The following is a 15412-nucleotide window of genomic DNA, read 5'->3' as shown; positions in this document are numbered from 1 at the left end:
AAGTGTAAAGTAAAATATATCTCCTATTGCACCTTTAAAGGGAGTAGTGTATTGTTGGTCAAGTCCAGCAGAAAGTGGGCTGCTCCTTTTTTGACAGTTCTCATAGGCTGATCTCTGGTAGGGCGTGGCTTCACCATCTATCCCGCCCCCTCGGGTTAGCATACACTTAAGTGTAGCGGCTGCTCGGTTACTGCTCTCCTGTACATTTCGGCTAAGATGCCTCATTAGAGTTGGAAATTTAGAGTTAACACAATGCTGCTGCAGTTAACACAAATGCTGACTCTAAGACCTGCGGTGTCCTTCCTCCGGAGCAGGAGCGCTGTTCTGAGGCTGTACCATGCTGATAAAGTGTCCTCTGTCGGCTCACAGGCGGATCTACAGTCCCCGGTTTATCAGGTATCTAACTTAAGGCCCAGACTCAAGCCACGGACTCGAGTAGAAGCGCTGAGCCCAGCAGAGCGCCACTCACCGGGGCGCTGTAATGCCCTTGGACGTTCGTCCTGCTAAATCTCGTGTAGAGGCACCATTTCAAACATGAATTAGCTGTAGCATTATACATTCAAGACAATGTTTTTACATCAGTTTAGTGAGCTAAGTTCATCCGCCCTTTCTGACTGTAAGGACATTTATTGGGATTTCTATGTGCACGTTTCGGGGGATAAAGCACACAAGAAATACACTACATTTGTTCTCTCTAAATACTATACAGTCATTGTTCATTTTATCATCTCTCGTCATACATGTCCATATTTTAGTTGTACGATTACAGACTGTAGTGCACCTGTGGCTCTGCTTATTTTGTTAGTCTTTTTCACCCTGTTCTTCAGAGGTCAGGTCAGGATCCTCACAGAGCAGGTATGATTTGGGTGGTGGATCATTCTCAGCACTGCATTGTATGAGTGGATCAGACGCAGCAGTGCTGCTAGAGTTTTTAAACATCTTACATTAATTTCATTGCTGGGCTGAGAATAGTTCACCAACCAGAAATATCCAGCCAGCATTGTCTTGTGCCCACTGATGATCACAAACTCTGCAGCAACAGATGAGCTACAAGGTGGGTCGGTGTGGGAGGTCGGTCTAATAAAGTAGGCAGGGAGTGCAGTGTTTAAAAACCCCAACAGCACTGCTGTGCCTGATCCACTCGTACCAGTCAACCAGAACACACACGCCACAACCACGCAGGTGTCACTGCAGCCTTAAGAATAATCCACCACAATAAATCTGCAACACATATGTTAGAATAACCAAACAAGTTTCAATTTCTGTCTCACGCTTATTTAATGCATGAAAGGTGTGTTTTTGTTAAAAGCATACTTTTCCTTTGGTAAAACTTCACCTGTCGCTGTAGGAGAACTATGAACGAATGCAAGCTCTAGTGAAGGAGCTGAAGGAGAGAGCAGAAAAAATCAAACTTGGTAAGATTCTGTTGTCTTCAGTATTACTATGAATCTTCAAACTTCTTTGAATCCTGCCTGGAGTTTTTGATACAGCCGTTATCATTAATGTGTATGTGTTTGCACATTACCTCTATTCACACAGGCGGAGGAGAAAGAGCAAGGAAACTACACACATCCAGAGGAAAACTCTTGCCCCGGGAACGAATTGATAAATTGCTAGACCCAGGGTAAACAATGCAACATGCAAAATGTTTTTAAAACCTGTTTGTTTGTTTTGATAGAATTGAATTGATAGTTATATTTATATTTATTGGCTTTGAATTGTGTATTTGGATTTAGTTCTCCATTTCTGGAGCTGTCCCAGTTTGCTGCTTACCAGTTATATGGCAATGAGGAGGTCCCTGCTGGAGGCATCATCACTGGCATTGGCAGAGTGTCTGGGTGAGGATGTGTTACCTTCTTCTGAAAGGAGGAAAATCCACCAATTTTTCAGAAATTCTCTATTATTGAATGGTGGAGATGTAAAATAAGCTTTTCAGAGAGGTTTTATGTAAAATGGTTTAATGTAGACATACGTTCTAACAGTGATTTCTCTACAGTGGTGTGGATAGGAACCAAGTGTATTAAAGGCTAAGCACCAGCTCTATGAAAGTGTCAAACAAATTAAATACAGTGTAATTTGAGTTCCTAACTTGTGTTTATTGATAGTCAGAAAACATGTTATTTCTTACTAATTCAAGGAATAAGGTTTAAAAGACCGTTTAAAAGACCCCCCCCCCCAAACGGTGTTCGGAAACTCTAATAGGCGTCTTGCCTGTGACGTAGATGGTGGACAACAACTCTAGAAGTTTCACTTAATTTAATGCAAAGTGGCGAAAAGGTGTGTTGTTTTTGGCTGCAATCATTCAATGTACAGTGGGACATCTGTGCACAAATGGCCCAAAGATCTCAAAATATCCAGAAAATGGACTAAATTTTTCCACTTTAAACGGGCACTTTGGAAAGGACAATCCGCTCACTCCGTTATCTGTAGCTCATTTCACTGGCGCTTTTCCAACAATATGGGCATGTAAGGACACCAACGAAAGGTGTTTAAGAGCCTCTGTAACATGGAGGTAAACAGGGTAAGGACACTCACTTCGCCTGTTTTAGTTGGTGTTAGTTAACGTTAGCTTGACTTGCTAAACTCGGTGGCTCAGATTATACTCGGCTACGTAGCTGCATTACGGAGGTTTATAGTGTCGGATGAATTCGAGTTCGACTTCGATCACATTTACAAGAATAACGGTACCTCTAAATTTGAGTTTAGCTTATTGCTAGGCTATTGTCATGAATAATGTTGGTTATTTAGCTAGCGAGATACTGTCATAACAGTCACTCATAACGGTGTTTTACCGCAGCGTTGTTCAGCTGTTGTCCACCAGTGACGTCACGGTTGCGTTCAAGAATTTCCGTAGCGAGCTCGGGTTTTTCCGTCAATTTAATAAAATTGTCAGTTTTAAAGCAAATTAGGCTGCTATTTTCATTTTAATTAATACTTATATATGTCAGTAACTAAAATAATGTGAAATATTCATGGAGGTCCTTAGCCAAGTGGTGCTTAGCCTTTAAGGTCTACAAAGCAAACATAGCCTTTTGCATTTTTTGCCTTTTTGCTGTTCAAAATAATCAGGGAACATACAAGTGTCTGCCAGATGTTACATGTAATGATAATACAAATTTAAATTAATGTTTCAAACATTCTGCAATATTTTTCTAATATAATAATAATAACATTCCAAAGGTTTTTAAAGCATTAAACTGTTCTAACATCAACTTTATTGTGGAATTGTTCTTATTTATTATTATTTTTAAATCAGTTGCTCATATCAAATAAATTTCACACGTAAAAATTTCACATTTTATAAGTAAATATGAACATCTTTAGTAGATGATGAAACACAGTCATCAAGAGTTTAGTAAATTCTCTTTGAACTTATATTTTTCAGGGTGGAATGTGTTATTGTTGCAAATGATGCGACTGTTAAAGGAGGAACTTACTATCCCATTACTGTAAAGAAGCACCTTCGTGCTCAAGAAATTGCACAGCAGAACCACTTGCCATGCATTTACCTGGGTGAGTTAGACGTTAACTTGATGTTTAAATGGGATGCAAATATATACAACCTTATCAGTCTACATTTTAAAATATTACTATTTGTTGTAGTACAATAAAATAAAATTAATTTAACTTTTTTTCAATATATTTCATAAAAACGAATTTTCATGTATTGTTTATTTATTGTGTCCGTTCCTCCACTGTGTAATTAGTTCAGTCTTCCACTTTATGTTCACTATATCTGTGTAAATAATGTTGTGAATGTAGTGGATTCTGGAGGGGCCAACTTGCCGAGGCAGGCTGACGTGTTCCCTGACAAAGATCACTTTGGACGCATTTTCTTCAACCAGGCACGTCTGTCCTCTGAGGGCATTGCGCAGGTAACCCATCTTCTGCTTGATTTCATATCATTTTATTTTTGCAGAAAGGGCTTTTGTCACATGCAGTTATGTTGTAACTCTGTTCTGTTTTCTGACATCATCTTTAATTTTGATAATCACATTGTACAACTTTATCTGACTCATGACTGTCTTTTCGGTGTGTTATCCCTGTGTCTGCATGGGTTTCCTCCGGGTGCTCCGGTTTCCTCCCACGGTCCAAAAACACACGTTGGTAGGTGGATTGACGTCTCAGTCCACAAGTGTGAATGAATGTGTGAGTGTGTGTTGCTCTGTGAAGGACTGGCGCTCCCTCCAGGGTGTATTCCCGCCTTGCGCCCAATGATTCCAGGTAGGCTCTGGACCCACCGCGCCCCTGAACTGGATAAGGGTTACAGATAATGAATGAATGACTGTCTTTTCCAGATTGCTGTAGTGATGGGATCTTGTACAGCAGGAGGTGCCTATGTCCCTGCCATGGCAGATGAGAGCATCATTGTGCGCAAACAAGGGACCATTTTCCTCGGTGGACCCCCACTGGTATGATGAATTACAGAGGGAACACTTAATCCACATCTGGGAAAACAGCACACAAAAACTTTAAAATATAAACCTGAGATTTTTGCTCCTTGTGTCATGTGTGGTAGGTCAAAGCTGCTACAGGGGAAGAGGTGTCTGCTGAAGACCTTGGGGGTGCAGACCTTCACTGCAGGTTCATTTAATATTTTTTAATTTTCTGTGTTGCCTTTTTAATGTAGCTTCTTAAAAATCAGTCAGTGTTAATCACCATCATCTCTTTTAAATTCCCCCTGCAGAAAATCTGGAGTAACTGATCACTATGCCTTAGACGACAACCATGCTCTTCATCTGGCAAGAAAAGCAGTGCGAAATTTGAACTACAGGAAGAAATTAGATGTACGTGATTTACCAGTATATCTAGATGAAAATGTAACACATGTTTGATCTACATGTATCACAATATTTTACTTTAAAAACAACACACAATTGGCAAGTGTTCCAGACACACAAACAGTACCTGCAAGGTTTCAGGAGTAATGTGATATAATTTATCAGTAGTAACAAAGCAAATATCCATAACAACAGACTTTTCTGTCAAAGTGCAGTATTTGCTGTAATCAGTCACCTGTCAGACGTTTATGTTAAATATTCCCAGGTTACTGTTGAACCTCCGGAGGCTCCCTTGTTCCCAGCCGATGAGCTCTATGGCATTGTGGGCGAAAACCTGAAACGGAATTTTGATGTAAAAGAGGTACTGTCAGTTTTTGTCTTGTCTTTGTAGGTCTTCCTCAAGTGCATCATTAATAAACCTAGTTCTTCTAAGGATTTACTGTATCTGGCATCGATTTCACGAGAACATTTAATTCCAGGTGATTGCTCGCATTGTGGATGGCAGTAAATTTGATGAATTCAAGGCATTCTATGGAGACACACTTGTTACAGGTACATGAATTTACACAACACGATTATTCATGATTTAAGAACTGTTTTAGTGTTTGATTGCAGTCTCTGCTTGTTTGTTTTCTAGGTTTCTCACGGATATTTGGTTATCCCGTGGGAATCATTGGCAATAATGGAGTCCTGTTCTCAGAATCAGCAAAGAAAGTGAGCTTAATGTTGCTTAATTCAGTGTATTGGACGTTTTTTTTATTTTATTTTATCTTTCAAACCCTGCTACTAAAATGAGATTCTGCATTAGTGAGATGAGATTGGTTATGTCGACTTCACATGCAGTTCCCTTATACAGTGGAACCTCTACCTACGAACTTGATCCGTTCCGTGACCCGGTTCGTAAGTGGAAAAGTTCGTTTCTCGAGTCAATTTTCCCCATTTAAAATAATGGAAAAAAAATGAATGCGTTCCAGCCCCCACCCCGAAAGTCACCCTTTTTGCACGGATATATGTTTACAACACTCTCAAATTAGTAAAAAAATACATGCAGCATTACTAAAAATAAAAAAGAAATAGTGGTAACAGTAATAAAAAAGAAATAAAGTTTTAAGTGGTTACACATTGCTACCTTGAAGATGTGACGACTGGCTGGAGGAGTAACACAGGCACTGGCTGTATGACGGGAGGTGGGGGTGGGTGGAATAACGGAGAGTAGGCGGGTGAATGTGGGGAGACGAAGCATAGATGCGGCTTAACTTAGCACGAATTTCGATGTCTGCTATTTACACTAATGCTAAATTGCTAAAGCTACAATTTGCTAATCTTAAAGCTCACTCAAGTCTGGGCGCTGGGAGACTCGACTATTGGGGTCAGGGGCCATTTCCAGCCGCCGGCTCGGGTTCGTTTCTAGAGTCATGGTTTGTTGGTGGAGGCAAAAAATATTCAAATGCCCGTTTCGTATCTTGGAAAGTTCGTTAGTAGAGGTTCCACTGTATAGTTATATAATATTATATAGATTATACTTTAGTTGTATGGCATATTTAGGAGTATTTTTCTGTTTCCAGGCAACTCATTTTATTGAGTTGTGCTCTCAGAGAAACATTCCACTGATCTTCCTGCAGAACATCACAGGTAAATATTGGTTATTTTTGAGAAATGATACAGGTCACGTTTCACCAGCTGCTGCCATTGTATATACCTAAGCATAACGTAAACTCCTGTTGTGTATTCTGTTACAGGATTTATGGTGGGGAGAGAGTATGAGGCTGGAGGCATTGCTAAAGATGGTGCCAAGATGGTGACTGCTGTGGCCTGTGCCAATGTGCCTAAGATCACTGTAATAATCGGAGGATCCTATGGCGCAGGAAACTATGGAATGTGTGGTAGAGCCTACAGGTGCTGTATGTCATTAGTCATTTCAGATCTAACAAATAATGCCTTACTTTTACATTTTTGAGGATCTTTTATTATGTCGTGTATTCCAATATTGTTTCACATCTCATATCCATTGTTTTTTGGATCTCTCCTCTAGTCCCCGATTCCTGTTTATGTGGCCAAATGCACGTATCTCTGTGATGGGAGGAGAGCAAGCAGCAAATGTTCTGGCCACTGTCGCTAAAGACCAGAAAGCCAGGGAAGGGAAAGAGGTAAGAATAAGCAACTTTTCACGTCCAGATTCAGGAACGTCTTTTCTAACGAACTACTTGTCAACCTGTAATTTTTCTTAATGCAAATGTTGCTCTAGTTCACAGCAGAACAGGAGGCAGCTTTGAAGGAGCCGATTATTAAACGGTTTGAGGAAGAAGGAAGCCCATACTACTCCAGTGCCAGGTAAACTGTAGTGTACACAATGGATATAGCTCTACAAGGTGACATACAGAATAAGTGCAGTTTTACTCTTGGTCTTTGCACCACCTGTGTATGGCTTTTGCCCACCATGTACTTTGATGCATTATAAATTAAAGTAAAAATGACCCAAGAGTTATGAGACCAAGATGTAAAAGCTCTAAATATTTGCCTGCTCCATTCCATCGCTGTTGTTTTGTATTGCATTGTTTCATTATTGTATGTTTCAAAGTCTTTAATATTATGTTCCTCACTTCCTGTGCAATCAGACTGTGGGATGATGGAATTATCGACCCTGCAGACACTCGCCTGGTCCTGGGTCTCAGCTTAAGCACCGCTCTCAATGCTCCCACAAAAAAGACTCACTTTGGCGTCTTTAGAATGTGAAGATACACTATACCATTTAGCCTGTTCCTGGGGAGTAGATCATTGTATTTAATGGTGAAGGAGTTGAAGAGTAACTTTATATCATGGACAGAGTGCTATTTTGTTTCTGTAGCTGTTTTTAACATGAACAGTAAAATGACTACAACACTTGTATTCGCTACATCTTTTCAGAGGTTGTTTCTACTTGAAAAGTGACTGTACACATTGAGAGGAAATATTTGACTTAAATACTAAGCACCAGCTATAGGAAAGTGTCAAACAAATAAATACAGTGGAATTTGAGTTTCTTAACTTGTGTTTATTTATAGTCATGGAGGTCCATTAAGTGGTGCTTAGCCTTTAAAAGCAAAGTTCTTAAAGCTACATGAGGCTTTACACCAAGACAAGTGACATCAACATACATATCTACGGTATTTATGCACATGCATAATTACATAGTTATTATGAACATATACCCGTAGACTTGTTCTAAGCGATGTCAGCGGTCATGTAGCCTTCTTTGTGGCCTTTGGATCTTGCTATGAATAAAACCCCTTAAAAGCTTATATTAATCCGTGAAACTGTCTTTGTTTTAAACTTTTATTCAATACAAAAAATCTGCTAGTTGCTTTCATATAAATACAATCTACATCTAGTTATTATACATTTACTTATTTATATATAAACATGCTGTACAGATGAGGGAGGGTGGTGGTGGGGGGGGGGATGAGTACTGGTGGAAAAACAGAATTAGATTTTCTAAGGTTTCAGGCCTGCACACCCACTTTGTGCACAGAGACAAAATGGTCATATCCAGAGGTAATGAGGAACCGCAGGTGTGTTGCAGTGGAACCGTCAAGCTGCAGAACATACAGAGAGATGATGCATGTTTGTGTTTCAAGACAATCCGCTTTGGCAGTTAATACTGAGAAGTGAAGGAAGATTAACTCACTGGTATGTCGTTGGTTTGTAGACTGTTCTCGGTCTGTTCAAATTCTGAAACAAAAGTGTACCACAGTCAACATCTCTTCAGTGCACAAGCACATGGGAAATTAGAGAACGAGCTCCTACCTTTTTCTGCCACAACTTCAAACTTTTCAGCCACTTCCAGGGTGTTCTTCTCTATCCGTAAACCTTTTACTGTTTTATATATTCAGGGGGTGTTGGATAATGAAATCAGTGAAATACAGCAGGTTACTGTAAATATAGTATCAGCCACAGATGCTGGCAAAGTGAAACTACTGTAAAGAACTCTAGGAAAGTGTACACAGGGTTGGGTCTTACCATTAAAACTGTGAACAGAGATTAGTGATACTTTCATGTTATCAGGGAATCGGATGATGAACTCCTGAGGAAACATACCCGTGGAGAGCCAGAATGTCTCAGTCTTTCTGCAGAGGAAGAGCAGAGTTTAGTTTAGTGCAAAGAAACGTTAAGGGAACTGTAGACGCTCAGTTATGAGCACGGCGTGTACAGTCTTCATATAAGAGCATGGACCACCACTCATGAACCTAACCACCATGCCTACTGCCAAGCGTCGGCTGGAGAAGTATAAATCCCCTAGCACTGCGCTGTGAAGCAGTAGAACTGTGTTCTCTGGTGTAATGAGAATCATTCACTACATCTAGGAGCAGTCGGTGTGGGGTCCAATACCAGTGGCTAAATTACCTGACCTCACTAATGTTCTCCAGAATGAATGCCATCCAGTCCTCACAGATATTAGTGCAAAGCCTTCCCACGCACCATTTTAGTTAATATTCCTTACTTCGTGAAGAAATACTCACCCGTCAGTGATGTTTTCCGGAGGGTGAGCTTCATCGTTAGACGAAGCCAACACGACTTGGGCCCCGAACGCGTTTAAAGCGGTGTTTATCATGTCCGGTTTAACTTTTATTCTTTTTTTTTTTACCGTAGAAAATACACGGAGTCTGGAGGTAATACTGCGAAAGGGTTTTAGACAGAGACTACAACCAAGCAACGTGTTGCCCAGCAGCCGTTCACCCGGCTGTATCTCAAACCGCTTCATGTTCCTTATGTAGAGCACTATTTAGGCTGTGAAATGACACTTTATATGCGTATACTCTGTGCTGCATGAAAAATCACATTCAATTTCATTTGACATAAATGTCCGTTTAAATCTTACATACTGTATTAATTTTTAAATGAAATATGCTTTAAAACATGATTTAAAACAAACAAAGATTAACTGTAAGCTTAGGGTGACCAGACGCCCTCTTTTACCCGGACATGTCCTCTTTTTTTTTAATTAAAAAAATGTCCGGACGGAATTTCACAAACGTCCGGGATTTTGTTTTTCTACAGTTTACATAGAATTTAGAGAAGCGTTTCGTTCACAAACTAGTCCCGACCTCCCCTACTCCGTTTGGTTCGCTTGAGTGAGAAGGGGGCGTGGCGAAGTAGCCTAAAATCTTCTGATTGGACGGTCTGACTGCAGAGCTACCGTCATTGGTCGATAACCTTCTCTGTAAACATTGAATTGGTCAGTCTGCACGTCAGTAGTCGTCCATCCAGTCCAGTGCACTTCATAGGGCGTAGGGTGTAGGGAGCTATTTGAGACTTCAGCCGTGTCTCTTCCGTCGCGCGCTGAGAGCGTCATTTCAGCGGGGTATGCTGTGCCAGGCCGGTGGTCTGTCGTTGGTGTGTTAGTGAGTTGGTTTTTGAGGAGATTTCATGGCAAATGGAACGAATGAAGTGGTGTTTTGTCGCGGAACCGGACAAGTGAGTATAGGTGGAGTGCCCTGGCTTAATAAGTTTAATCCTGATTCACACACCCACAGAGCGCCTTTAATTCCACATCGCTGTGGACCTCATTGAGCTTGGGCTTTGTTAGCTAATATCACCCGAGGAATTGTTTGGGTTTTCAAAGATTTCTAGCGCGAAGAACTTACAAACAACGTTTGTAATATTTAAAAACGAGCACTCAGTTTGTGGACAGTCGTACACAGAAGTTGGACGCCTCTGGTCCAGTATAAGTTTGGGTTGAGTATCTCGGTACAGCCAGATAACGTTAACCCAAAGTAAAGTTTGTCCAGTAGGTAAAGAGCTGAGGGACTTTTCTCTTGTACAGTGCTCAGATCTGGGCTTAAGTTATCTGGCTAACCGAGAAATCATTACTTGGGAACTTATGGAACATGCTATACTGTATATGTTTGGTAGATGTTTTTATGTAGATGATTTGCCACGATTTGATACAGTTTTTTTTTAAGGTAGAATATATAGAGAAAGTAATTGTGGATGACATGGTGCTGCCACACTTCCTCGGGGTCTTAGGTGCAATCTTTGCCTTGGTCCACTGTCTGTGAGGAGTTACTGTGTGTGTCAGAGTGAGTGATGTCCTGGGTGGGTGTTGACCACAGGTGTGAGTGTGTGATGCCCTCTGATGGACTGTCCAGGGTGTGTTCCTGCCTTGTGGCCTATTATTCCAACAAGACCCTGATCAGAATAAAACAGTTATAGAAATGTTTATATTAATTATGACTGTTGGAGTTATGCTGAAAGTTAGGCAGTTTCATATTTCAAATTAAGATGCATGTAAATTAACTTAAAACACATACGTTTAAGAAATGAAAGTGTTATTGAGTAGTCTGAGGGAGGCGAGGTGGAGCAGCAGGTTAGTGTCGCAGTCACACAGCTCCAGGGACCTGGAGGTTGTGGGTTCGAGTCCAGCTCCGGGTGACTGTCTGTGAGGAGTGTGGTGTGTTTTCCCTGTGTCTGCGTGGGTTTCCTCCGGGTGACTGTCTGTGAGGAGTGTGGTGTGTTCTCCCCGTGTCTGCGTGGGTTTCCTCCCATGGTCCAAAAACACATGTTGGTAGGTGGATTGGTGACTCAAAAAGTGTCCGTGGGTGTGTGTGTGTGTTGGCCTGTGAAGAACTGGCGCCCCCTCCAGTGTGTATTCCCGCTTTGCGCCCAGTGATTCCGGGTAGACTCCGGACCCACCGCGACCCTGAACTAGATGAGGGCTTACAGACAACGAATGAATGAATGTATAGTCTGACAAAACAAGTCAACCCTGTTACTTTTTGAAGCCTTGTAAACAAATGAAGTACTGTTTTTGATACTGATTTATTTATGTGTTTATTCTGAAAGAGTTAAAAGGACCAGCTTAAACAGAACTGAATTGTGAAACAATGTAACTGTATGGTCATTTGACATGCATGTCTTTTTATTGTTGTGGTCTGTTCTTTAGAGTGACGATTCAGACATTTGGGATGACACTGCATTGATAAAAGCCTATGATAAAGCGGTTGCATCCTTCAAGGTAACCCTTCACTCTCATCTCTTCCTCCTAAATACAGCAAATGATTGTGATAAATGTTTCTTTGTGTTACAGATTGTCTGGAACGTGTCTAGTTTTCTCTTCTTTTCCAGAATGCACTGAAAGGGGAGGAGGATATGGCTCCACCTAAGAAAGAGAAGCCTGGCAATAAACGAAAAAATAACAAAAAGAACAAATGTAGAAAGAGATGTAACACATCCCCTGACAGAGAGGTAATTCCAACAGCGCAGACACCTCCAGTGTTGTACTAGGACTGTGCCCTGGTACCCAAGGACTCAGAGAAGGCCTTGAGGTGTCTGTTCAAATCAAAGTCTTTCACACTAAGAGCACTGTTGGTGAAGTAATCCATACACGTCTCAAAATATCAACATTAACCTCAAGGATTTCCGGTCCTATGTTTTTTATAAAAACAAGCTTCACCTGGTTAATTTTGGTTTATTACGTTTTTGGATACTGGAAAATCATACTTATTAAAACATATGTCCCTGTGTTCTACGCTAACTCATTATTCCAAAAGTAATCAGTTGCTTAATGTCTTTCAGTGGAAAGTTGGGGATTCCTGTTATGCCTATTGGTCTGAGGATGGAAATCTTTATGCTGCTACTATCTCCTCAATCGAGCTGGATAAGGGCACCTGCGTTGTGTTTTACACAGAATATGGAAACGAGGAGGAGCAGAACCTCAACGATCTTCTATCAGATCTCGAAGATTTGGACGAGGAAGTGAAAAAAACAGATGTATGTGGCACACTTACTGATTTTGTGTGTGAAAGAAAAGGTGAAAGTGCTTATTGTTGCTGTCTGAAAACACCTTCTATCCCTATTTTTGATGGTTTGATGGTAGTTTTTGACATGACTTTGAGTGTAAGATTTAGGATGAGTGTAAGATGAATGGTTTAAGGAAAAAATCTGTGTTGAAGGCTAAGCACCACTTAATGGACCTCCATGAATATTTAACATTATTTTAGTTACTGACATATATAAGTATTAATTAAAATGAAAATAGCAGCTTAATTTGCTTTAAAACTGACAGCACTGATTGCATTAAATTAAGTGCGACTTCTAGAGTTGTTGTCTACCATCTACGTCACAGGCAAGACGCCTATTAGAGTTTCCGAATAAACCTTATTCCTTGAATTAGTACGAAATACCATGTTTTCTGACTATAAATAAACACAAGTTAGGAACTCAAATTCCACTGTATTTACTTGTTTGACACTTTCATAGAGCTGGTGCTTAGCCTTTAACTTCCAAAAAAAAAGGTTTGTTATTTGACCTTGTCATGGAAAGTAACAGTTTTGGAGATAAATGTTTGGTTAACAGGAGACTTTAACTGTCTAAATTGCAGGTTAAAGAGTCTACAACTGAGGAGAGTGATACATCATCTGCTCCCCACCAGTCCCATCAACAGAAACAGAAACCTAAAGGCAAAGCTCCAATGGGACCTCCTCCCATGTGGGGTCCTGGCTTTCCCCCTGGCCCCCCCTCTGGACCTCACTTCAGAATGGTGAGTAAATGGTGTTTATTAGGTGTGGTTTGTGCTTTAATTGCAAAACCCCTGTAGCAGTGTTACAAAATTATTTGTTGAACACTATTTAAATTTCCTTTGTTCAATTTAACAGTGAGGAGAGGTTTAATTTTGGTTTTGTACACAATACATAGCCATGTTTTAAAGACCATGTTCTTCTCAGTCTGACAGAAGAAGAGACCCTGGACCTGCCTTCCCTGGCTGGCCCCCAATGATTCCTCCTGGACCACCGGTGAGACAACATTTGCTAAGCTCTTATAACTGACAGTCACTTCCCTGATCCAAAATCTTTTCTCACCCCAATATTTTGGGGTCTGCACGGGTTTCCTCCCATGGTCCAAAAACACGTCGGTAGGTGGATTGGCTAATCAAAAGTGTCTCAGAGGTTTGTGTGAGTGTGTATCACCCTGCGAAGGACTGGCGCCCCCTCCAGGATGTTTTCCGCCTTGCACCCAATGATTTTGGGTAGACTCCGGATCCACTGCGACCCTGAACTGGATAAGTGCTTACAGACAATGAATGAATGAATGATCGATCTAGTCTCTTCTAGGTCCAGCCCATTCACTATGGGCTATAATGGGTCTTGGGTACATTAGGGCTCACTTTAAAAATGTAAGTTTCCAAGTAAAACCTTTTCACTTTTGGTCTAGATGATCCCACCACCGCCACCAGTGAGTCCAGATATGTTGGAGGATGATGAGGCCTTAGGCAGCATGCTGATATCATGGTACATGAGTGGTTACCACACTGGATATTACTTGGTAAGGTTAGAGAATATTATGACATTAACTTAAGTTTTTTCTCAGTTACATTAAAGTTATGAAATTTTTAAAAATCACTTGGTGTCTTTCAGGGCTTGAAACAAGGTCGCAAAGAGGCTGCTGCAAAGAAGCCTTATCACAAATGAGGCCATTCAAATTTCATCTGGTAAATCTATTAAATGTGTATTTGGCTGAATACAGTGCCGCCTTTCATTTTTATGATTCAGGAATATCTTGCGTTCAATAAATTTTAAATGATACTCTAGACTGTAAATAGACTATGAAACAGATTATAATATATTTATAGTAATGTTATCAGTTCAAATGTATTTACCACTGTTTTAAAATGCAACTCAGATGAATGTTCATATGACACTGTTCTCAGTCGTTATGCAGTCCTCTTTTACAAAGAGAGAATTACCTTTTTCTTTTTTTTTAACCTTCTTCAACGTATAGAGTGAAATTATGAATTTAAAGAACCCTAATATAATTTTAGGGTTTTTATTTGTTTTATATTAAACTGCTAATTTAAACTTTGACAACTTGTTTGACTGGGAGGCACAGTGGTGCAGCAGGTAGTGTCGCAGTCACACAGCTCCAGGGACCTGTGAGGAGCGTGGTGTGTTCTCCCTGTGTCCGTGTGGGTTTCCTCCGGGTGACTGTCTGTGAGGAGTGTGGTGTGTTCTCCCTGTGTCCGTGTGGGTTTCCTCCGGGTGACTGTCTGTGAGGAGTGTGGTGTGTTCTCCCTGTGTCCGTGTGGGTTTCCTCCGGGTGACTGTCTGTGAGGAGTTGGTGTGTTCTCCCTTTGTCCGCATGGGTTTCCTCCGGGTGCTCCGGTTTACTCCCACAGTCCAAAAACACATGTTGGTAGCTGGATTGGCGACTCAAAAGTGTCCGTAGGTGAGTGTGTGTGTTGCCCTGTGAAGGACTGGCGTCCCCTCCAGGGTGTATTCCTGTCTTGCGCCCAATGATTCCAGGTAGGCTCTGGACCCACCGCGACCCTGAAATATCATTTGATTAGTGAAAGTCCACTGAGAATTTTTCTACACTTCAGTGTGGCATTTTTCAGCTTGTTGCATATCACTGAAATTGTCTGTTTTGTTTTTTCTTCCACAGGTTAAAATTTCTTCCAGTGTGTCTCCAGTGGAAGGATCGCCACAGAATTCTTTTCCATTTCATGTTTTGTATTCTTTGTACATAAATGAATTAAAAAGCTGTTATGTTTTTCACGTCTTTTTGTTTTTACTATTTTCACTTCTGATGCACAGTGATGGAGTCCAGTCTCAGTTGAGACAAGGTTGTGGATGCACAGGAAATTAGTTTTATAGCAGTTA

The 15412-nt window shown here is 40.9% G+C and overlaps 3 protein-coding genes across 3 annotated transcripts; 2 read left to right on the top strand and 1 right to left on the bottom strand.

Moving 5' to 3' along the window:
* The first annotated feature begins 154 nt into the window (after nucleotides 1-154).
* On the top strand, nucleotides 155-7846 carry LOC136676566 (methylcrotonoyl-CoA carboxylase beta chain, mitochondrial-like). The gene is made up of 17 exons (XM_066653661.1): nucleotides 155-396; nucleotides 1349-1415; nucleotides 1540-1624; nucleotides 1737-1838; nucleotides 3386-3513; nucleotides 3763-3875; nucleotides 4299-4412; nucleotides 4520-4584; nucleotides 4688-4787; nucleotides 5047-5142; nucleotides 5261-5333; nucleotides 5419-5495; nucleotides 6347-6413; nucleotides 6521-6677; nucleotides 6814-6928; nucleotides 7027-7112; nucleotides 7397-7846. The coding sequence occupies exons 1-17, from the start codon at nucleotides 253-255 to the stop codon at nucleotides 7512-7514; spliced, it is 1707 nt and encodes a 568-aa protein (XP_066509758.1). The 5' UTR covers nucleotides 155-252; the 3' UTR covers nucleotides 7515-7846.
* Nucleotides 7847-8001: 155 nt separating this feature from the next.
* Nucleotides 8002-9499, bottom strand: LOC136676568 (intraflagellar transport protein 25 homolog). The gene is made up of 5 exons (XM_066653663.1): nucleotides 9278-9499; nucleotides 8778-8884; nucleotides 8565-8633; nucleotides 8446-8489; nucleotides 8002-8353 (listed from the first exon to the last, which is right to left on the bottom strand). Exons 1-5 carry the CDS (start codon nucleotides 9367-9369, stop codon nucleotides 8261-8263), a joined length of 405 nt encoding a protein of 134 aa, XP_066509760.1. The 5' UTR covers nucleotides 9370-9499; the 3' UTR covers nucleotides 8002-8260.
* Nucleotides 9500-10043: 544 nt separating this feature from the next.
* On the top strand, nucleotides 10044-15288 carry LOC136677101 (survival motor neuron protein 1-like). Its single transcript, XM_066654510.1, has 9 exons — nucleotides 10044-10232; nucleotides 11701-11772; nucleotides 11883-12002; nucleotides 12333-12527; nucleotides 13138-13296; nucleotides 13481-13549; nucleotides 13968-14078; nucleotides 14171-14244; nucleotides 15195-15288. The coding sequence occupies exons 1-8, from the start codon at nucleotides 10185-10187 to the stop codon at nucleotides 14222-14224; spliced, it is 828 nt and encodes a 275-aa protein (XP_066510607.1). The 5' UTR covers nucleotides 10044-10184; the 3' UTR covers nucleotides 14225-14244; nucleotides 15195-15288.
* The last annotated feature ends 124 nt before the right edge of the window (nucleotides 15289-15412 follow it).

The sequence above is a fragment of the Hoplias malabaricus genome, chromosome X2 (assembly GCF_029633855.1).
Source record: "Hoplias malabaricus isolate fHopMal1 chromosome X2, fHopMal1.hap1, whole genome shotgun sequence".
In the NCBI taxonomy this organism is placed as follows: Eukaryota; Metazoa; Chordata; class Actinopteri; order Characiformes; family Erythrinidae; genus Hoplias; species Hoplias malabaricus.
The sequence above is the reverse complement of the archived record's forward strand: the minus strand, read 5'-3'. Positions and strand labels throughout refer to the sequence as shown.

Excerpts from the sequence above, each read along its gene's own strand:
- LOC136677101 (XM_066654510.1), top strand. The coding sequence starts at position 10,185 with ATGGCAAATGGAACGAATGAAGTGGTGTTTTGTCGCGGAACCGGACAA. Across the intron at positions 13,297-13,480 it reads CTGGACCTCACTTCAGAATG|TCTGACAGAAGAAGAGACCC; the intron begins GTGAGTAAATGG and ends TGTTCTTCTCAG. Across the intron at positions 14,079-14,170 it reads ACCACACTGGATATTACTTG|GGCTTGAAACAAGGTCGCAA; the intron begins GTAAGGTTAGAG and ends GGTGTCTTTCAG.
- LOC136676566 (XM_066653661.1), top strand. The coding sequence starts at position 253 with ATGCTGCTGCAGTTAACACAAATGCTGACTCTAAGACCTGCGGTGTCC. Across the intron at positions 4,585-4,687 it reads GGTGCAGACCTTCACTGCAG|AAAATCTGGAGTAACTGATC; the intron begins GTTCATTTAATA and ends TTCCCCCTGCAG. Across the intron at positions 5,143-5,260 it reads GGAATTTTGATGTAAAAGAG|GTGATTGCTCGCATTGTGGA; the intron begins GTACTGTCAGTT and ends ATTTAATTCCAG.
- LOC136676568 (XM_066653663.1), bottom strand. The coding sequence starts at position 9,369 with ATGATAAACACCGCTTTAAACGCGTTCGGGGCCCAAGTCGTGTTGGCT. Across the intron at positions 8,634-8,777 it reads CTCTGTTCACAGTTTTAATG|TAAAAGGTTTACGGATAGAG; the intron begins GTAAGACCCAAC and ends TATATAAAACAG. Across the intron at positions 8,490-8,564 it reads TGAAGTTGTGGCAGAAAAAG|AATTTGAACAGACCGAGAAC; the intron begins GTAGGAGCTCGT and ends CTTTTGTTTCAG.